The sequence below is a fragment of the Nannobrachium achirus genome (assembly GCF_963921795.1).
Source record: "Nannobrachium achirus genome assembly, chromosome: 19".
NCBI classification, from domain to species: domain Eukaryota; kingdom Metazoa; phylum Chordata; class Actinopteri; order Myctophiformes; family Myctophidae; genus Nannobrachium; species Nannobrachium achirus.
The window spans coordinates 20,255,358-20,278,560 of record NC_137826.1 but is presented as its reverse complement, the minus strand read 5'-3'; the positions used below and the strand labels follow the sequence as shown (position 1 = coordinate 20,278,560).

Sequence of the window (23,203 nt, the reverse complement as noted above, 5' to 3'; positions counted from 1 at the left end):
GGCGAACATTGTGAAAATAGCCGATCTACATGCTCACAACGCCTCACGTTGCGAGGCGTTGTGAGCATGTAGATCGGCTATTTTCACAATATTTATCTGCGGAACCGAGTCACATTAAATGTAATACCTACAATTCCAAGTGCTTGTCAGGGTGGGGGTCCCCAGTTCAAATATGTTTAATTTGGGGGTCACGGCCTAAAAAGGTTTGAGAAGCCCTGGTATTGAGCATTAACAATTCATCCACCAGGGGCATTGACAACTCATTTTTATGACTTCCTATCTCGCCAAACTTTATAAACTATATATTTTTTAAAGAGAAAAAAAGAAAATCTACTTCGGTGAACAACATCGAATAGTGACTTTGATATTTGAATATTTGGTGAATGCCCTACCGTGCATCAGGTTTGACTCTTCAAAATCGGGGTCACCCTTGTCGACTCCGCCTGGGTCTGAGCAGGTCTGAATGTTGTCGTCCAGGTACCAGCTCAGGGCCTCGTCCACCACGTTGAACAACAGGAACACGTCCTGGTCCACATCGTTACGTACGGACTCCGTCAGGCTGTCAGCGGGCACAGGGCTCTCCTTCAGGATGCCTACATGCAATAACACAAGCAGTGGCGTCAGTTCAGCAAAAACTAGGGTATGGCAAAGATGGGATTCCTCATGGAAAAGAGGCATTACATTTTGTATAACACGCTTCTATTGTGAAAATAGCAGATCTACATGCTCACAACGCCTCGCAGTGAGCATGTAGATCGGCTATTTTCACAAGCCTGGAACGGTTGTTCAAGTCTAGCTAAACTTGGCATGTTAGTAAACGTGCCACAATTAACAATATCTATCTATTAGGGGTGTAACGATATAGTAACTGTATCGAAATATCGTTTTTAACTTAAAAAATCGAAGTAGATCGAAATGAAAATAGCTAAAATCGAATCGTATCGTTTTATTTTGTATCGTATCGAATCGGCAGTGCAAAGAATCGATTGTATCGATACTACCTACTTGCGCATTGTATTTAGGATTTTTAAGAAGAAAAAATGTAAAAGAGGGGTTTAATTACTTTTCCTTTCCATATAGCTACACTGGTCTATCGATACATGTGTGTAATCTCTGGGTTCATGTCAAGGTGCAGGTTTGTCAATATACAATGTCCATGTATTTGGCAGATAATCACTGTGTTTACTTATTTACATCCATAATAATACATGTTTCCCTTAAAAACCTGCACTATCCACACCTTTTACACAGATTTAATTTCTTTGCTAAATAGTTACTATATCGATTTTAAATAATTAAACCGAATCGTATCGTATCGCCATGAATGAACCAATATCGTCCATGTATCGTATCGTCAACCATGTATCGTGATATGTATCGAATCGCTAGTAAAATGTATCGTTACACCCCTACTATCTATCTATCTATCTATCTATCTATCTATCTATCTATCTATCTATAAATTCCAGAAATCCTGTCTGTCTGTCTGTCTGTCTGTCTGTCTGTCTGTCTGTCTGTCTGTCTGTCTGTCTGTTTATGCCCTAAGCCAATCACGGGCCACGGGCCGTGGATGCCCGTGGCCAATCAGAGAGGGGCATGGGGCATACTGGTATTTATCCAATTTGTCTGGAAGACGTGAGCGACCCGAGATCGGACGGGTAAGGACAGTTAAGGATCCCTTACGGATGGGTGAGGGGATGGGTAGGATCTAGTACTGTAAAATCAGCACAATATTCAGTGAAATACTCTTGCGGTATCGTGTGAACATACTTGATCACTGGCCACCATGCTTGCCTATTAGTTCACTTAGAGAGGGAGAGAGAGAGAGAGAGAGAGAGAGGTTCTTTAATCCCTAAGCCAATCTCTCACCTGCAGCTGCTGAAGTTGTGAGAGAGAGAGAGCTGGACAAACTTTGAGACCTCAACCATTTCAAGTTGAGCGTTGTTGTTCTGCATGGAGGCACATGCACACGGAATGACACAGAACATACTGTGTATAGTGTATTTTCTCACCTTTTTTACACGTGAGCAACGCCCCTATGAGTCCAGAGGAAATGTCCCTGGGGGCGTCAACGTGGGAGTGGTACACCCAGGTCAAACAGTTGGCATCGTCCTCCGTGGGGGCAAATTCTGGCTTGACCACCCAGTGGTACGTATAGTTGCCTCCCGGGGGAACAGCATCGTCCTGCTTCAGCTTTCCAGATGTCCCGTCTGGGTAGAGCGCCCCTAGTGGACAAAGATTAATTCAATGTGAAAAAAACATAGACTGTAAAAAAAATATGGACGGTGCGAAGCCATTGGTTTCTATGCGGCGAAAATGGCGCTGTTTTGTCCCTTGTATGGGTGTCGCCATCATTGCTTGAATGGTACCCCAGAAATCATAAGGAATGCTATTGGCTGCCAACGGTCACGTGCAACCGCAAGGATACATGGGAGAATGTGGTCGGAGCCTCCCGAAATACAGCACACGAAGAAGACTACACTGGTATCGGTGTAGTTGGCCACACCCCCCGCAACTTTATCATCAATTTTAACATAAATGGGACCATATTTGCACAAAACGCATAATGGTAATTGAAAGGCAGTTTTTCACTAGCGATAGGAACCATAAAGTATTTATGACGATGTTTATTAAGGTTAGAAAATCAAAGAGGAAAATGAATGGGGTCCAGTGGGGAAAAAATATTGTTGGTACCTCGCGGGGGGAAAACAGCGCAACTAGCGGCCAATCATGGGACCTTTCTCTTCCGGGAAAGCTTCATGAATAATCCAGGCAACAACACCTCTGGAAAAAAAGACGGTATACTATGCTATGCAGTGACAGTAAAAAAAAATCTGCATCAGAAGTAGCTCTGCAAGGTTCTGCAACAGCGTGTTACAAGATGTCAATCAGCACTTGATCCTCCTTTTCCTTATAAGTATTATTTATATATTGTATATCGATGGCCAAAACGCAAAACCTCCTATCTGCAAATGTCATGATTTTTAGATTTCACTTGAAATGAGGACAACAGGCTATGATGCACATGGTCAGTCTGTCTGCAAGATTGCTCTGCCCCTCATTTTGCCATGTGACTAGAAATAGTAGATAGGTTTTAATATGTTGAATACACATTTTCTTTTTCATTTTCCCAACAAAGTGACATTTTCAGATAGGAGGTTTTGCGTTTTGGCCATCAATATACTCATTATGCAAAATGTCTATTACACTGTGAGAAAATCAAATTGCTTATCCACTGCTTTTACTCTGCTTGCTTTTATGTAATTCTTATTTTTATTCTGCTTCATTATGTATTTTATTTATCTTGGAAATCATGGGTATCCTGTTCCTTTAAACCTAGCCTTGTAAACCAGCCTCCTCCATGTAGCTTTCCGGAGGAGGCTGGTTTACGAGGCTACTTTAAACCCACATAATTACACAAGCATGCATCGGTCCGTGCAAAAGTTCATTTCATTCAGCTGTATACCAGGCTGTATGCAGATGGATGACATGAATGATGAATAAACTGACGTGAAAATGTAATAGTCTTCTATCATTTCTACACTCATTGTACAAGATTTCCACGCTGTTGAAGGCCAGTTGACAGAATGTGTGTGTGTGTGTGTGTGTGTGTGTGTGTGTGTGTGTGTGTGTGTGTGTGTGTGTGCGTGCGTGCGTGCGTGCGTGCGTGCGTGCGTGCGTGTGTGATGTATTAATTACACACGATCTGAGCACTACGTCACACAAAGCTTGGCCAATCAAATCCGGATGTTACCTTTGTGACGCCCACCCCACCGTATGCACACCATTCACCCATAAGCTACTTTTAATAACATGTTATCATATTAGAATACATCGGTCAGACCCACTGCAGAAGTCTGTTTTATTTTATTTTGGTTTATATTACCTATTTGTTTGGCCCTGATCCGTACCTCTCTTTTGTTTCACTTTTACTACTGTTGCTGCTATACCGCAACCGAATTACCCCACAGGGATCAATAAAGCTTTATCTTACCTTCAGTGCTGTAAATTCCGGAATTCAAAATGTACTACAATGCATTGTGAGGCATTATGAGCTTGTAGATCGGCTATTTTCAAATGGCCAATATGTATACAGAGCAGAAGTGGTTAATGTATGTTTTGTAATAATAATCAAAGTCTATAAAGTAACTAGTAACTCGGATTCAAATAATTGTAGAGGAATAAAAGTGTAATATTTGCCTTAAAGATGCAATGGAGTAGAAGTAAAATGATGAAATTGGAAATACCCCAATAGAGTAAAAAATACCTCAAATGTTTTACTTAAGTAAATGCACTTAGTTACTTTACACCACTGTTTATCTTATCTTACACAAGCCGCACTTTGTCCGTTGTAAATGACCGTAATAATCACATTCACTGCTGATGATTTAAAGAACAAATGAGATGACATAATTTCTTCCATATCTCCATTACCGTCCTCCATATGATTTCCAAGTGTGCCCAGTAAACATTAAATTGACCTGTAAAATTGGTATAGCTACACCAGTGAACTTTGATTCCCCCACTAATCTCCACACATGGCTTTAACCACTTACTGTAACCAAGCCCTATATTGTCTACATAATCATATAGACCAGTGGTTCTCAACTTATTTTTTTTAATTGGGGACCCCCCCCCCCCACACACACACACACACACACACACACACACACACACACACACACACCCCACCCCCACCCTGATGAGCACTAAGAGTTGAGGTATTACATTTTGTATAACACGGTTCTATTGCAAAAATAGCAGATCTACATAACCCACAACGCTGATGTGAGCATGTAGATAGGCTATTTTCTCAATTTCTGCCTCTAATATTTCACAATTTGGCCAATGTTTGTTATTTTAGGGGTATTAAAAAATTGTCAGTTAAGAAATGTGCATAATACCCTCTATACACTTTATGTAGGTTTGTTTACTGTTGAGTGAGAAAACAACGCTGCACATTAAGTTAATCATCTGGGAACCCATGCAAAATAATTTGGGGGCCCCAGGGCTCCTGACCCACAGGTTGAGAACCGCTGGTATAGACAATAGCAAATGAGTTAGTCAATAGTTGAAAATGTTTTTATTTCAAACTTGTTCATGAACTTGTTTTACTTCACTTGTTCTGGACACATCCCAAGAAGCTGTCCTTCTGTGACATGAGCTACCGGTAAAGTATTTTATCCTTCCTGGTCCTCCTGTTAGACTGCATCGTCTGACTGCATGACAGTCCCAGACATTCACCCATTCACACACCGATGGCGGAGGAAACCATGCAAGACACCAACCTGCTCACCAGGAGCAACTAGGGGTTCAGAGTCTTGCTCAAGGATTCTTTGACATTAACTAAGGGGAGCCCGGATTCCAACTGGGAACCCTTCGTTCTCTAATGACGGTTTCTCTATCCCTGAGCCATGCCCCCCCTACTTGTAAACACTGTAAAGCCTGGGAAATTCCTAGGATAGCAAGCATCTCCCTGATTTAGTGAGAGAGGGTGTGTGTGTGTGTGTGTGTGTGTGTGTGTGTGTGTGTGTGTGTGTGTGTGTGTGTGTGTGTGTGTGTGTGTGTGTGTGTGTGTGTGTGTGTGTGTGTGTGTGTGTGTGTGCGTGTGCGTGCGTGCGCGCACGCGTGTGTGCACACACGTGCATGTGTGCATGTGTGTGTGAGAGGGGGGATTGCATAACAACTTAGTAAGAGCTCAGACTGCTTAGAAACTGTAGTTGAGCATGTACCGATAGCTGTTACAACAGAATGTGAGTTAGAATGGGAAGGTGCCAGCTCTGTGTTTGTGGTCTCTTTCTGTCAGTCTTTCATCTGCTAACCCTGTTTTTTTTCCCTTTTCAAACATTCAACTTCCTGTTATATGAGTAGTTCTGGCAAAGGAGAAACAGTTCCTGTAGGCCACAAGAGCAAAAAAACTAAGTGACAGACATGACAGCCACGAGGCCAAACAAAGCCTTACTTTGTGTCAAGTAACAAATTTACAAAAGATATTATACCCCTGTTTTCTGAAGAAAAAAAAAAAAGAAAAAAAAAAGTTGGGTACCGGGACAATGGGACAATAGCTTGTCCCAGTGACCCGAAAAAGAAATAGAAACTTCAGATAGTTTATCAGATAAATCCCATGACACAAAGACTCTCAAGGTATCATAAAATCACCCCTTTTTCTGAAAGAAAAGACAAACAAAACAAGTAAAGGCTGGAAGTATTCAGTATTTAAGTTTTGTAAGGGCCACAGTGTAACGTCGGAAAGTTCTGATTTCTGGGCCAGTAAACGGCTCTAAACGAACAAATGAATTAACAAATGAGCGACACGTGGTTGAACAGACTGAAGTCAGAAGATGACGAAGGCGGTGTGAGAACATGAACCACATGATCATGGCAAGCTCAAAGAGTGTTGCGACTCGTAACTCTCTTTTAATGGGTCTATGTGGCGTCATATCGATTCAAACATGGAGTTCCTCGCGGCTCCAGATTGGCCTCCAATCACTTTGATGGGAAATATGGGGCTTTGGCCCAGACACACAGACATGCATCCATCACAATTCTCACAAATAACAACTTGTTATCCATAGCTACAGAATGCACAGAAGTCAAGTCAACCAATTATTAGATTCAAAATGTGTTGTATCGTGATAAATTGTGAGATTGTAGCTCAGCTATTTTTGCTACAGCTATTTCTGCTATTCCTCATACGAGAAAGTGTATAGTGGTGTGGTTAAAAAGAAAATGTCCGAATACAAAAAAATATAATTTTCATCATCTAAGTAAAGAGTGCTCCAGGAGTGTGAAATTTGCGAGTGTGCCATCACAGGTCCATGTGGTGTTCCATTTATACACTTTCATCATCGACACTCTGACTGTGTGTGCATCTAAAATAAATAACAGGCTAGGTTACCTTCATGATCCTTCTCATAGAGGACTCCGTGAGGGTGCATGGAGTAGTTCCTGGAGGCAAAGTTCTTCAAGTGCACCATTATAACATCATCAACCTCAGCCCGCAGTATGGGCCCCACGTACCCCAGCCAGGCAGGTCTGGGGGCCTCATGGGTGTATGAGGCATTCGTGTATTCTCGGAACATGGCCTTCTTGTACTTGCTGCCAATGCGATGGGGCCCTCTCTCCAAGAATACTGATGCATGCCTATGAGACAGGGGGATACATAGGGGAAAGGGTGACATGAGTAATAAATGAGTGGCTGGATAAATGTGTCCCTGCTGGTCAGTCACTCTGGGTTTTTGGACTATACGTTGCTCCTCTATCTCTTATTTTAGTTATTTTGCTCTCAGCGATTCATAGAAGGTTGCCACAGGGCAGAATGTCAGACTCAGGACACAGAATCATTTTATTGCCAAGTATGAAGTTCATATAGGAGGACTTTTATTTGTCACCTCGTATCGCGACAAGCTGACAGAACACTTCCAAGAAGGTAACGGTACATGAACTTTACATTAGTGTCATATTAAACTGCAGAATGTACATTGAGACAGACAGACAGACAGACACACACAGATAATACTCTTAAACAAATCACAGACACAACTCATGTAGTATAATACTAAACTTAGAATAAATAATACCTGTGTGTCAAGGTACAATGTAACATCAATAGTTATGACAAATGATAAATAATCACCACGGGCACACTAAGAAGTGAGCACACAGTTTCGCCAACAGTTGTTTGATCAACTTGGGTTGGACTGATTCTAACTTTTACATTCTTTTGAAACAATACTTCTTCCTGCTCAACTAGATTACTGACGAGCACCAAGCTACAGTTTCGACCACTTTTGAATTAGACCTGTTCCTGGTTGATGAACAGCCTACATACTGTACATATCTACAGTCTAAATTGTAATTATCCCTCCCCCCACCCACCCACACACACACACACACAAGCACACACACAGATAACAGCGGTTCTTGAGTCAACAAATTGCAAGTATCGCGTACACACACACGCATGCACACACACACACGCACGCACGCATGCACATCTACAGTCTAAAATGTAGATATCCCTCACACACACGCACGTGCACACACACACACAAACACGCACGCACGCACGCACGCACGCACGCGCGCGCGCGCACACACACACACACACACACACACACACACACACACACACACACACACACACACACACACACAGTTAAGAAACCTAACTTCGAAATGAACTGCTCACATCCACCGCTCACTTCAAGCATGGGTGAACATAGTGAAGGTTGACTTGCACTGCAGTTAGCTCATACATTCATTTGATTATTATAGAATAGAATGGACTTGAATGCCAATTTTCTGTCCAGGAACAGCCGTTTCTTCCCATTAAAAGTGAATTTTACTCGCTGCCTTTCCCAAGCGCTTGCTCATGGTGGAATTGTTGGATCTCTATTAAGAGTATGGTCTTGAGCTGCTCTATGATTTAAAGTACGTTTGGTGATTTGGCGGTATATAGGCCTACATCAAATGTATTGAAGAGTTAACAAATTAAAATTATGTGTTATAACTACATAATGAATGATAGAATCTCTTGTGGTTTGATTGCTTACTGTATGCATATGAGAATAATGAACTCACATTCTGTATAGTGCAGAGCTGCAGTATAATATGTCAAGGACCCCCTAATTGATGTATCTGGCCACAGACCCCCATCTGAAGATATTGTGTGCCAGAGAGACCCCCATATATACAGTAGCAGATCTACAAGCTCACAACACGTTGCAATGCGACGGGTTGTCAGCTTGTATATATGCTATCTTCAATTAGCTGATGTATATACAGTAGGTTTAAAGTGGTTATACTGATTGTGATGCTATAATAACTAATTTAGCTGGGGACCCCATGGAACCACCTCAAGGACCCCTGAGGGTTCCCAGACCCCACTTTGAGAACCACTGAGATAGATTACATCCTGTTGAAGATGACATTTGGATTACTTATTTTTAGTGGACCTGGAGATAAACAGTTGTAATTCCTAGAAAGAGAGAATCCAGGTGTTCTTTGAGTACTAGTTCTATTCCATGTAATTAAACAAGTTAGTATGTAGATGTAGATCTAGAGTCTAGATTCTAGACTTTAACACCTACACAGTAGAGCGAAGGAAAAGCAACAACAGTCAACAGCTAGGCTATACTGTAGCAATAATACAGTATCTAAGCATCAAATGCAGAGGATTTTGCCCCTGTCGGTGTGTCTGTGAGCAGCTAATCTATCTCAGGCATCCATCGCTGGACTGATTGCTGTTAAACTTCACCCGCTCCCAGTAGGGCAAGGAACAACCTCCATCCCACAGTTTTCCAATCGTCCTCATGATAGAGCTATGACAGGTGGCCGGTAGCTTCACCTTTTGGCCTCTGAATCGTAGGTAGTACAATATACTAACACATTTCCCATGCTGCATGCACAACAACACAGGAATAGATATGGGGCGGCGGGGCCGCGCGACCCCGGACTAATTCAATACTGGATAATTGCGACCGTAGGTCGCATTTACTATCAAAACCTCCACAGGCTGTCCGTGCGTCAGTCAGTCACACGTCACACTCTTGCCCTGCTCATATCTCCGCAACCGTTGCCCCGATCCATGCCAAATTTTGCACACACACTCCATACCTGCCAAACTACAACCTCCAAGGACCCCCGGAGCTCCAGGGGGGACCCCCAGATGTAAAAAATGACCAAATGTGCTAAACTGACCAAATGACCACCCCAACGGGCCTGCTCACGGGGAATTCCCGGGGACCACCGACTCCTGGTGCTCCAGAACGGATGCAAAAGTGGTGGCGCCCCCAGTGGAGGACCCCCTACACTGCAGCTCACATAAAATGCCGTAACTCCGGCTAGGAGCGACCGGGACAGCCGGGGCCGGTACCTATTCGTCCGCCTTGGCTGCGCGGAGACCCCACCCCTCATTTCTCACATGGCCCTCTTCTAGCGCCACCATGAGGCCGATTCTTGCAAAACACATTTTTGGACACTGCTCCTAACATTTTTGCCCTAAAATCACGCAAATCGGTACACAGTATGTCTACACTCATCCCATCAACATGAATCTGTCCCATATAGCGCCACCTCCAGGCCGATTTTTAAAAACACATTTTTGGACACTGCTCCTACAGATTTTGCCCTAAAATCACGAAAATCACTACACAGTATGTCTATAGAATATGGCCCCACGCCTTCGGGACGAGTTTGTCACAGTACATTTTGCACATACGTGAAATTTATTCTCTGCATTTTACCCATCCTATAACAACTAGGAGCAGTGAGCAGCCATATACGGCGCTCGGGGAGCAATTATGGGTTAAGGTCTTGCTCAGGGACACATTGACACATTGCTGCCTGACCGGGAATCGAACCGGGGACAACCAGGGGAACTGGTTCCCCAGGCAGGCTCCCTAACCACTCAGCTATGGTCACCCATACACTCATGTCATCACTCATGTCATCAACATGGATCAGGAAGATTTTGGAAAAACAAATTTTTGCCCTATTTGTGGAGATAAGTGACCTACGGTCGCTTATCTCCCGATTAGGGAGTCTTACTGGTGGATATAGACCTCCACCGGCTGTCTGTCTGTCTGTCTGTCTGTCAGTCAGTCACGTCACGTCGCGTCACACTTTTCCCCTACTCATATCTCCGCAACTGTTGCCCCTATCCATGCCAAACTTTGCACACACACTCCTTGACTGCCTAACCACATCCTCATCCTCATCCCCTCATTTCTCACATGGCCCTCTTCTAGTGCCACCATGAGGCCGATTCTTGCAAGACACATTTTTGGACACTACCCCTACAGATTTTGCCCTAAAATCACGCAAAGCGGTACACATTATCTCTAAAGTCATGTCATCAACACGGACAGACCGATTTGTGTATACATGCGGCTTACTGGTTCAATACTGTTACAGTCGGGTGAGAAGAGGGGCCAAACAGAAGCAATAGAAAACTGTCTAAATGACCATGACCTCCCACCTCTGTCTTGGACTCTACAGTCACAAGAGGGCCTCGGGGAGAACCATGAGCGCTGACAAGTACGAGTCAGATTTTTCATATTCCATTCAAACAAGATAAGACCTAACCTCATAAACCAGCCTCATCCTGCATTCTGAGGAGAGACTGGTTTACACGGCTAGCTAAGACTGGCTTCCAAAGTTAAAATTTCCACAAATTGTGAACTGATCTGCTCCAAACTTGAATCACACATCAAGGGGGCTCTAAACAACACAAAGCCTAAAACGATTTCACTGCATGCCACCCATAGATTTGGAATGTCGGCCTATGTATGTACAGTATGTATTTATGTATGTATGTATGTATGTATGTATGTATGTATGTACCGGTATGTGTGTGCACGTGTGTGTGTGTGTGTGTGTGTGTGTGTGTGTGTGTGTGTGTGTGTGTGTGTGTGTGTGTGCGCGCGCGCGCGCGCGTGCGTGTTACATTGTGCAGTTTGCCACTTCTGTTGTCATTACGTTAATGTCAGCAGCCTCACCACAACTTGGAGTGGATCATTGTCAACTCACTTATCATACAGGTCACAGGCATCTGTCCTGTCTGCCACGCAGTGGGTTATTTATGCCATCGATGTACAGTATAGCCTACACTACAGGACAGCGTAATACGGCCCATTTTTACACTCTCTGTTTGTTTTTATTGTTGTTGTTTCGTTTTTTGTGGGGAATGGATATAAATATCTTTATATGACACAGAAGGGTATAGACCATTATTATCCCAAGGGGGAATATCAGTCGCGCGGAGGCAGCACAGCAGTTTAACGATATTTCGAAAGTTACAGAGAAGTATGAAAAGGGTGTCTTTTCTGCATGTACCGTATAACAGAAAGATGGCAGACCCAGGCTGAAGACAGTGCAGTTTCTTGAACACCACTCGGCTCCTTCTCATGTCTTGTTTGTTTTTCTTGACCACCAATGTTAAGAATGTATAGCATGTTTAGACAGATGTTAGGTTCATTGTTAACCTGAATGTTCAGATTGTTATTTAGATTGTCTCTCTGCATTCTATGTATGTGATTATTTATTTACTTGAGTAAAGAGCGTCTGCTAGATCAATGTTCCCAAACAGTGTGTCGCGGACCAGTTTTTATGAATACATTTAAAAAGGTTTAAACAAAATAAGATCACAACTTTTTATCAATAATAAAAAACAATTTCTGAAGTATTTCAAAAATCAAATTGAAAAATCAAATTATTTCCATGAATAAATAAGAAAAAGGTTTAAGAAGTAGTGAAAGTATCAGATCGACAAGCTTGTGGATCTGCTATTTATGTAATACAAATGAAACTCGCTTTTTGGAGCTGTGTGGAACACAAGCTCCCCTATACGTGGCCGTGTGTGTAGGTATGTGGGTATGTGGGTATGTGGGTGGGTGGGTGGGTCTGTGGGTCTGTATGTAGCCTGTATGTAGTAACCCTGGGTGACCAGAGAGGTGCTGTTGAGTCTAGCCTGCCCTGAGCATCAACTGCAATACACACACACACACACACACACACACACACACACACACACACACACACACACACACACACACACACACAGCTCCACTTCGAACAGAGGTTCGATTTTTTAAGCACTGATAACAATAAGAAGTAGTGACAAATATCAGATCTACAAGCTTGTGGATCTGCTATTTAAGATTTAAGTAATACAAATGAAACTCACTTTTTTAAGCACTGATAATAATAATATGTATGTACCGTATATATGTACAGTATGTATGTATGTATGTATGTATGTATGTATGCATGTATGTATGTATGTTACATACATACCGGTACATACATTGTATGTATGTACGTACGTACGTACGTACGTACGTACGTACGCACTGTATTTATGTAGGTATACATCTCTCCTATCAAAGTGTCAGGGCACAATAGTGCTCCAATCTCTTGTAATCCTTAGCAATGTTCACTTGTAGGCCAATTCAAGTCTATTATACTCTTGCACTGAGTCAGTGCATCAGCTGAATGACTAAACTGTATAATAAAAGGGCCTATAATCCACATGCCATTATGTTGTGGGTGAAATGTGGAAGACACTTATTGGAAGAAAGGAGGGAAAACCACCAGGACTCCTAACAATAGAGAAGAATGCCATTCATTCCATTCAATGTAAGAGTTTGTATGACCTTGGACAACCCAGTAGGCTATTTGACCCCAAGTGCAGAGAATGCAGGTTCTTTTTATCAGCTGGAACTCCTCAACTAGACTATCCATAATGGGAAAATGATAGGTCTATTGGAGATTCCGCTTATCTGAAATTGTACATCAACCTGAGCCTAAATGATGGCTATTGCTAATATTGTAGGCTATAGGACTAGTTTCCCTAATTACATAGCCTACTGACATACTCAGATCTGTTGAATTGATTTCCTTTATAATAGGCTACACCTGTTGCATATAGGCTACAGATACAGCAATGCCTTCTGCCCTCTTCTCTTTAAAAAAGTATAGTAGGCCTAGGCATATAATACATAGATATTATTCACTGAAACCGTTTGTCATAAACCAAGGAAGGCCTATAGCATTTAAAAGGTGATTCAGTTGTTTTTTATAAATGCATGGGGGTTCCTGAGGAGTGAGGACACGGCTGCCTTAAAGTGATGGTAGCTTAATTGCAGTAAAAGAAGGTATAGCCTATATGCTATAGCTAATACAGTAGGACAATGACTAAACCACTGGTTCCCAAAAAGTGGATTGGGACTTTTTTGTGGGTCCATTAATTTATTGTTTCCTACATTTACTTTTAATTATTATTATTTCAAAACAAAAAAGAACAAAACAAGTAATTAGTAATTACAGTATAATAATTCTAAGAACATTTTAAGAAATTCCATACATTTGAAAACAAATGTTTAAGAAGTTGTGAAAATAGCCAATCTACGAGCTTGTAGATCAGCTATTAACTAGTTTGGGTCCTGGGAAAAGTCTACTTTCTAACGGGTCTCGATCGACCAGAAAAGTTTGGGAACCACTGCTCCAGACAAATAAACTGAAAACTGTCACTGAGTGAGCACAAAAAACAACAATGCCATCACTGTCTGATAAACTCACTCGTCATCTGCGACGTCTTTCCCGTTGATGAGGTTCTGTCCAGTCGGTGTGTAATCCCACAGACCCTCTACGATGCCGACGTAGTAATGCCTCGTCTTGCCAGCAGCTCCCTGCACCGCTGTGGGAGCCGAGGAGAGGAGGATAAACAGCGCACTACTAGCAACGATCCACTTGATCAGTGTCAGAGCCATGTTCAGCTGATCGTCCAGCTGCTGCACGCAGGAGTCACAGGAGTCACAGTGACAGCACAGGATGTGTTTGTAACAGCTTTATGTTGACGGGGAGCAAAGTAAAACCTCCGTTAACTCCCCCATGCACGTCAACACCGGGCGTGCATATAGTCACAGCTGAGCGGGCTGCCTCTGTCTGCAATGGCACTTATGAAACTCCGCTGCTTCAGCTTGGGGAGCAAACAGTCGCTCTATTCAGCCCGTGTCTATGAGGGCAAAGTGGGTGACCGCCCACCGCTCTATATCTGATATGGAATAACTCAGCCTCCTCAGGTTAGGAGGTCATACAATCTCAACTCTTTTAGCGCACACACACACACACACACACACACACACACACACACACACACACACACACACACACACACACACACACACACACACACACACATACTGTATCAGGGTTTCTCAATTTTAAGGTCTCCCCTTAACTTTGACACTGACAGTCTGAACGGGTCCATTTGGTTCCATTTGTATTATACAGACTTGTGTGGGTCAATTTAGACCCCCATAAAGGAACCCACAGAGTCCCTGGAATCCACTTTGAGAACCACTGAATATAGGCTAAAACAGTAGCCTGTGCAGAGAGTGTAGGCTAGTAGTCTATAGGCCACTTGAAGTAGGCTGTGATGACTGATGATGGTAAAATGTGAATCACTTTTTATCTGGTGTAAACCAGATCTTTAAAGAGATGATTTTCTGGCGAGACTTTCAGGCGACCTATTTGCCGATTGGCTGTCCATGTCACATGGTAACCGAGCTAGTTTCATGATTGGGAGCGGCCCTCCAGACGATGGGTGGACATTACTGCATTAGGGCCAATAGCAGGGGACTTTACCTCTCCTCCAGACTATGGAATCCTGGACTGGTAATGAAATCTTTTGTCCAGCAGGGAGCACCATTCCTTCACACTTCACAGGCCAGGCCCTGTGGTCACACATTTCTGGACACCAATGTCTGTAACATACATGCATTCATACAACTGCGAGTCTGCCGCTGCGTGCTTGATTTGGCTGTACACGCTGACTTGTTCATCAGGAAACATGCTCCCTCGTCGATTGGATTTGACAAAACAGACCCGCGTCGTCACATTGAATCCTGTTTAAGAAGAGCTTAAAACACAACTTTCTAATGTTACATTGATGACGTGAGGAACGCTAAAGTCGTCTTGGTTACATAGTAGGCTATGCGAAAATAACAAAGCTCAGAGTCGCAAATTCAATGATTGCTGCATCAGCACACACAAAACACGGGCGTGAGAGAAGTAAATGAATGAAATGGACATCACGTTTAGCCGATTCAACGATTCCAAAAGTCATACGATTGGAAGTTATTGCTACATGCGGCTACATGCGTCTCATGCTGGTTTTGTTAGGCAACAGCCAGGGTCCAGGGAGTGCACAGAATTTTAGAGAGGCATGGGCTGACATTTCTAAAAGGGCCTTTTCATACGGATAAAAGTTAAGGGCTCAAGCCCCTTTTGCTGTATGTGCGCACGTGCCTGGCGACCAGCGCATCACATTACAGACTTATAATTTCAATCCGTTTCTTTGCAAAAACACATTTCTTTTAGAAAACATTTGTATTCTTGTTTCTCCCAGTGTTATGGTTTTTAATGTGTAAATATAGCACTTTATTATGGGGAAAAACGTGTGTAGGCCTATTTTCCTTTTTTAAATCACTAAAATAGCGCATTTTTGAACACATTTCCTTAACGGTTAACGGTTAATTAACTGATAAGGCCTGACGGTTATCGGTTAAGAAGAAATCTCCATTTGGCCATCCCTAGACATATAGCCTACAGTAAGTTAGAATATTATGAAATATACATGAGAAAGAACACCAACACTAACTTCAACACACCAATACACCAGATTTTAAATTGACTGTGTGTCGATTCTTGTTTGTTGAGCTAGCTCTAGTCCTTTAGTTTTATCCTTTAACGTATGCCCCAAAATGACTAGCAATTTGTAGCAATTGTAGAAAAATTAGTCCTCCATTTTCGAATGTTTAAGCATGTAATAGGACTAATGACCATGTATACTTTCTTTTACCTTTTTCAAATACACCCAAAAAACTGATTCAACCCCCCTATAAATGTGACACATATAAATTATGTTTGCTTTATTTAATTACTTCACTTCAAGGCATAAGCATATACATTTAATTGATATAACTCAAATATTATTAATAGTGCCAGATGTGATACATTTACATTATGTTGGCTTTATTTAAATGTATTTAATTATAATATATGCAAATGTATTGAATTGATGTAACTGAACAAATATTAATCGTGCTTACCTTAAATATATACATTTACAATATATGCATTTTTATTAAATTGTTCCAACTCAAATGTAATTAATAGTGCTTATACAAAATCTATTCATTTAACATTATGCATTTATATTACATTCATGTAACTCAAATCTTAATAATGGAATTTAAAAACACATTGAAAATGAGTTCCAATGAAAACTCCCAGAGTCCCATAAACCACGCCTCTCACCAATTTTATTGAGTAGTTTTTAAGGCTGAAATCATTCTGAGAATATTGTTTGAATCCAACTCAATTTTATTAAGTACATTTTACAGATCTGAGAAGTGACTCCAGCCCTTTCCCTTGATTGGTCAAATAAGTTGGTCACATGTTATGCAAAGCATGCTGGGAACAGCATTTTTCTAGGTTTTCAGGGAAATGTTTAAGCTTTCGGGAGCTAAAAATGCTAAATGTATCATATCAATGTGTCTGCCTTGGCAAGATGACTGTCATATGTCAGAATTTGATTTGTCAGTATTTGAGCCTAAACCCTAACCCTAACTGCTAGGCTGCTAGTTTAAGCTTGAGCTCCCTCCCCATGCTAGGCTAAAAGAGAAGAACTCATGGTAACTTTGAGGTTATTGCGTTGGTTTTCTCTTAAATGTTCTGATTATTCAATAATCACTGCTATTGCATATATCCATTATGCATCTGTATGTTGATATTGTAAAACTTGAAACAAATCATCCAGAAGAAAACCTGAAACCGAACTCTTCTTATGTAAATGTAAAAGTATTTTATTTATCTTAGCTTAATTCCATAAAAATGAGTTGAACCAACACATTTACGTTAACATTTGTTTGAGTTGGACAAACGTAAATTAATTAAGTTCATATAATTAACTTGGCTTAAGTTAATGAAAATGAGTTGGACTAATTGAACAACATGCATTGCATTGAATGTAGATTTGACTTGGGACTACATATATCCCATATATAAATGTACTCATATAAAATGGGTGGAAAAGTTTCACACATTTAAAATGTGTTCAACTGAGAGATTATTTTTTTGGGTGTAGGCCTATTATTTTTGAAGCGGTGAAAGCCGCTTCCAAGGAGTGGCTTTGTGTGTCCCCCGTCCATATATGGTCATTTCAGTCCAGAATGAACAGGTTTTATCTGTCCGTAAATGTGTGTCCCATGTGTGTCCCCCATGTCCATATATGATAATTTCAGTCCAGAATGAACAGGTTTTATCTGTCCCGTACGTCCAGAATATGTGTGTAGTGTCCATCCCGGTCTGATGATTGGATGATTAAAAATGTCCCTAAAAATGAGGATTGGTCAAGCTTCACATGACAATCCGGCCCTCCAGATAAAATCATTCAGAATTCAGAATTCTGTAGCTCTAGACAATTTTATAGTCAGATTCACCGAGGTTTGATTTTTTTTTCTTTGTAAATGTTTGGACAAAATAGTCAATTTTACTCCAAGGTGTTATAGTGCCCAGATGACCTGTTACCTTTTCAAGTTCTGAAACCTCTCTACAGAATCTGTTCACTTTAATTTATCTCATTTGCCGCTATCTCGGATGATGTCGTCTATAATCAAAGTGATATTTGCACATAGGCTGAAGTTAAACTTAGCTGGAACCAGAGTTGTCTCAGAGGCCCCATCATTGTGTAATTTACAGTAGACCTCCATCAGTGCTAGTGTGACACCTGCTGACCAACTTTCTGCATTACAAGTTAAGCTGTTTAATGATAGCTTTATAACAGCTTAAATATAGCACTTAAAAAAAACAATGCTTAAAAAGTGCTTAACCGTTGTAAAATGCAAGAGGCTTGACCCACCTATTTAAATGTGTAATGATAAAATAAATAAAGAATGTTCGCGCCTGTACTTTTCTCCTTATCTGTATGACCAGCCTACAGTTTGTACTGTATCTGTCTTCCTTTGGACTGTCTTGTCTTGGTTAGGCTATATAGTATATCAGCCTGAAGCACCTGTATCTTCTGGGCTGACCAAATAAAGTGGCTTGTTGTACAAATGTGTGTATACCCTTCACAATATGCCATATGACACTACCTTATTGTAATCATGTCTCTGAGCTTGTCGCTGGCTTACCCGGCACCTGGTAGGACCCTTTTAGGTCCTGCTAGGGGACTAGAGGGAAGAGGGAGAGAGTAGGCCTATGTTTACTTCAATACCCAGCCTTTATTGGCAGTGGCACTACTACATGGGTGAGCCTCAGAAAATCAAATCAATGTTTTTTTTAGATGTTCCAGAGTAGACTTGCATAAGTAGGTCTACATGTTACGCCCATAGGCTGGTCTAGCCCCATATAGAACCTCACCCTCCGCTGGTTGAAATTTAATCGTTCACTTTGTGATACAAGCACCACATTTTGCAAAAGGTTTCCTCTGGACCTACTTTTTCCAAAAAACACGTCAGCCACTCAAAAAGAATGCAATATGTTTGGGGTCTCATTGACTTTCTATACAGGAAAATAATACTAATAAAAAAACTGCTTTAGTATGTGAGGGGTCAAACTAGGGGTTTTTCATGATCCTGAATCGAATGCAAGCATTTGTTTTGCACAAAAAAAAAATGCTTTAAGTAGTATGTGAGGGGTCAAACTAGGGGTTTTTCATGATCCTGAATCGAATGCAAGCATTTGTTTTGCACAAAAAAAAGAAAAAAGAAAAAAAAGAAAGAAAAAAACATTCCTTAGGTAAAAACGGCCCCTTAAAACTATCGTTTAGTGATGAGTCATCACGTTTTTAGCCCAAGGAATGTTTTTTGTACAAAACAAATTGCATTGGATTCAGGATCATGGAAAAACCCTAGTTTGACCCTTCACATGCTACTTAAAGCAGTTTTTTGTATAGAAAGTCAATGGGACCCCAACCATATTGCATTATTTTTGAGTGGCTACGTGCTTTTTGGAAAAAGTAGGTTCAGAGGAAACTTTGTGCAAAATGTGGTGCTTGTATCACAAAGTGAACGATTCTTCCAGAAAATGTACTTAATTTCCCACATGCCAGTGGAGGGTGAGGTTCTATGGCTAAGTTCTGTGGCTAAGGTCTTATGAAGTCAGAATAAGATGTCAGTGATGACATCAGGGAACTCCATATTATGGGTATAAAGCTCTTTTGTATCCCTCCCTTGACCTATATAGGCAGCACATTTCTTGCAGCAACAATGTGGATTTAAAGTTTTGCAACTGTTTAAGGGTGTTTGATAAGAAACTGGAAAACATCACTTTGAGTTTTGAAAAATGTTGAACTTTCAAAAGTGCCTGTTATCTACAAATGCCTAAAATAGACTGGACTTTCCCTAATGGACTTCATTCGTATGGAGGAGGATCATGGGCCTTTGGCACTTGGTCAGACTAAAGAGGGGACTTCGAGGATATTGCATGCATACTGTATGCATAAACATAATATTGATGGAAAAACTGAAATGGCGACTGCACAAATCGGCATTGTCAGGCATGCATGGCAATGTTTCGCGTTGTATGTGACGTAAGACGAAAGCACTGGTCAGCCTTTTGTAAGGTGAAACACATCGCTATCATAACGCATCACTATGAAAGGAAGATGTCTGCCTCCATGAAGAACAGCATCAAACTGCCCTCAGAGCAGTACTGGCAGATCCAAAAGCTGGTGAAATACATTAGGATAGGCAACCCAACAGCCACTGTGATTGCTCTGTGCTCCATTAGGGAGTTTGATTTATTGCAGGAGATGTCCCAACTGGCCATCTGGGATGTAGATGGCATCGAAGTCCTTGTTAACTTGCTGAATACAGAAGACATCAGATGCAAAATTGGCTCTCTGAAGATCCTGAGGGAGATCAGTCAGAACCCTCAGATCGCACGTCTCATCACCGACCTGGGTTCTCTTCAGACCATGGTGAAGATCCTGGACTTGCCGGTCAAGGACCTCAAGGCCCTGTCAGCCGAGACCATCGCCAATGTAGCCAAGTTTGGCAGAGCCAGGAATACTGTCAGGCAGGCTAAAGGCATTCAGATACTGTTGGAGATGCTGGAATGCATCCCCCTTTCTGCCAAGCTGACAGACAAACAGAAGAAAGATGTGGAGGTGGCCCGGTGTGCTGCCTTGGCGCTGTGGAGCTGTAGCAAGAGTACAAGGAATAAGAGGGCTATCCAAAAGGCCGGGGGAATGCCCGTGCTGGCACGCCTGCTCATGTCCCCCCATGTGAACATGCTCATTCCTGTGGTGGGCATCCTGGAGGAGTGTGCTTCAGAAAGACACTACAGAAATGCCATTCGGAAGGACATGATCAAGGGCCTGGTCAAATCCCTCAGATTTGACAACCAAGCGCTTCAAATGCACTGTGCCCGTACTATCTTTAAGTGTGCAAGTAAGGACAAGCGCATCATTGATGAGGTGCGTAAGCACAAGGGCCTGCAGCCCCTGGTGTCCCTGCTGAGCCATGTGGACAATAAGCTGCTCCTGGCAGCTGCCGCCGGAGCCATCTGGAAGTGTTCCATCAGCATGGTGAATGTGGCTGAATTTCAGAAGTACAAAGCCCCGGAGAAGCTAGTTGGCCTGCTTATGGAGCAGACTGAGGAAGAGGTGCTGGTCAATGTGGTAGGAGCTCTGGCCGAGTGTGCCCAGGTGCCTGACAACAGATCCACCATTGGCGAGTGTGGAGGCATTCAGCCTCTGGTCAAACTGCTCACTCGATCCAACGATGCACTGCTTGTGAATGCGGTCAAAGCGGTGGGCGCCTGTGCCAAAGATAGGTCTAACATGAAGATTATTGACAGCCTTAAAGGGTTTTCTAAGCTCTGGTCCTTGTTGGATACCCCTAATGCACATGTCCAAGCCAGTACTGCATGGGCCATTTGTCCATGCATCGATAACTCAAAGGATGCTGCGTTAATGGTGCGCACCTTTGAAGGTGGATTGGAAGTCCTTGTTAAGTTGCTGAAGTCACCAAAGCACGAAGTGCTGGTAAGTGTTTGTGCCGCCATAGCCAGAATAGCCAAGGATAAGAAGAATCTGGCTCGTATCACCGACCAGGGGGTTATGCCAATGCTTGCCGAGCTGACGGACACAGTTGATGACGGTCTCCGTCGCCACTTGTCTGACGCCATTGCTGCATGCTGCATGCACGGCAACAACAGGGAGTCATTTGGGGAGGAGTCCGTGGCCCACTTGGTATGTTACCTGAACTCCACTGACAGTTCAGTCCACCGTGCTGCGGTGCAGGCCCTGTTTGAGCTCTCCAAGGAGCCCAGCCACTGCTTCACCATGCACCTGTATGGAGCTGTGAAGCTCTTACTGTCTCTGATCTGCTCCGGAGACGAGGTCCTCCAGGAGGCTGCTGCCGGCTGCATGGCCAACATCCGTCGCCAGACCACAATCAATGCGAAAGGCCCAACACGGTTAACTCCAAAAGATCTCAACACCCAGACACCAAACAGCCTCACTAATATATTATCAGAGCCAGAGGATGATTCAGGACAGGGCTCAGAGGAGTCAGAGCCTCAACATGATGAGATGGATCTGCAGCAAGCAGGTTCACATCAGGATATCACAGCAGACTCCATCAACAATCAGTCAACCCCCGAAGCAGATGATCTTACAGATGCATCTTCTGGTGGTTCTAAAGAGGTTGAGTAAAAGGTTCCTCTTTGCAAAACAGAAGCTTACAGCCATGGAAGAACAGAAGAATGAACATGAGGGAATATTCTTTGTGATGGAACACAATCGATTGAACTTCTGTAATGAAATGGCTGCCAAGGATCATACAGTAGCTGGCATGTGGAGAGAAAGGATCTACTTCGACGAAAAGGAGGCAATTATTTTTTTCTTTTTTTTGCCATACATTTAACATTATAATACCTAGCTAAAGTTGAGAGAATATGTTTGGGTTTCAGCGCAGACATTGGTGTTGGTTGGTAGGTTAAAAAACACATTTTTAGAAAATTATTGAATTTATAATATATGACATTATACATTAAGATAAGCTAAAGCTAATAGAATAATTTATATAACCTCTTGCTATTAGCTATGTTTCATTATTTCGACTAATGGTTAGGGCTAGGTTTTAGGGTTAGGTTTTAGTTTTACTGAGGTTAGGGTTTGCGTTAGGTTTAGGCATAGTGGTTAACATTCACCAGATTAGCATTCACCAGCATCGGCTGGTTAGCATTTCATCAGGTTAACATTCACCCACGTCGAACAAATGGAATGAACAAATGTTATGTCGCAATATCGACACGCTCCCCATTGTTCCTTGGTACAAATGAAAGCAAATGTATTGTAGGGAAATAGTAAAGCCTATATAACCCTCAAATAATCCAGATTATCTAGCAAATAGGCTACTAAAAAACTGACTGTTTTGTGTCAGGGATCCCCCAGAAGAGAAGATTTGTGTTGAAGAAATTACAAATTATTCAGCTTGTATATCTGCTATTTTTAAATAGCCACTGTAACACATTTCGCTGGGGACACCCTGGAACTCTTTCTCCTTTCCCACCGGTCTCTTCATCTAAATTGGCTATTTTCGGCAAAGAGGTTTGGTGTAGACTAGAGGGAAAAAAAGGACATGCACTAATGACATCTACAGGTTGGACACCATCACAATGGTCT

General features: G+C 42.2%; 2 protein-coding genes across 2 annotated transcripts in view; one reads left to right on the top strand and one right to left on the bottom strand.

The window, feature by feature from the left end:
- Positions 1–14,783, bottom strand: part of hephl1b (hephaestin-like 1b) — a gene marked incomplete at its 5' end in the record, with an annotated part of 48,432 nt that extends 33,649 nt beyond the window's left edge. Inside the window, 5 exons of the mRNA XM_080749299.1 lie at positions 393–593; positions 2,013–2,225; positions 6,899–7,143; positions 14,083–14,294; positions 14,757–14,783. Coding sequence (XP_080605425.1) covers positions 393–593; positions 2,013–2,225; positions 6,899–7,143; positions 14,083–14,294; positions 14,757–14,783 — 898 coding nt within the window. The remainder of the gene's footprint in view (positions 1–392; positions 594–2,012; positions 2,226–6,898; positions 7,144–14,082; positions 14,295–14,756) is intronic.
- A 5,393-nt stretch (positions 14,784–20,176) lies between these two features.
- On the top strand, positions 20,177–22,231 carry LOC308304673 (outer dynein arm-docking complex subunit 2-like; the record flags this gene model as incomplete). Its single annotated transcript, XM_080749298.1, has 1 exon — positions 20,177–22,231. The coding sequence occupies one exon, from the start codon at positions 20,177–20,179 to the stop codon at positions 22,229–22,231; it is 2,055 nt and encodes a 684-aa protein (XP_080605424.1).
- Positions 22,232–23,203: the final 972 nt, after the last annotated feature.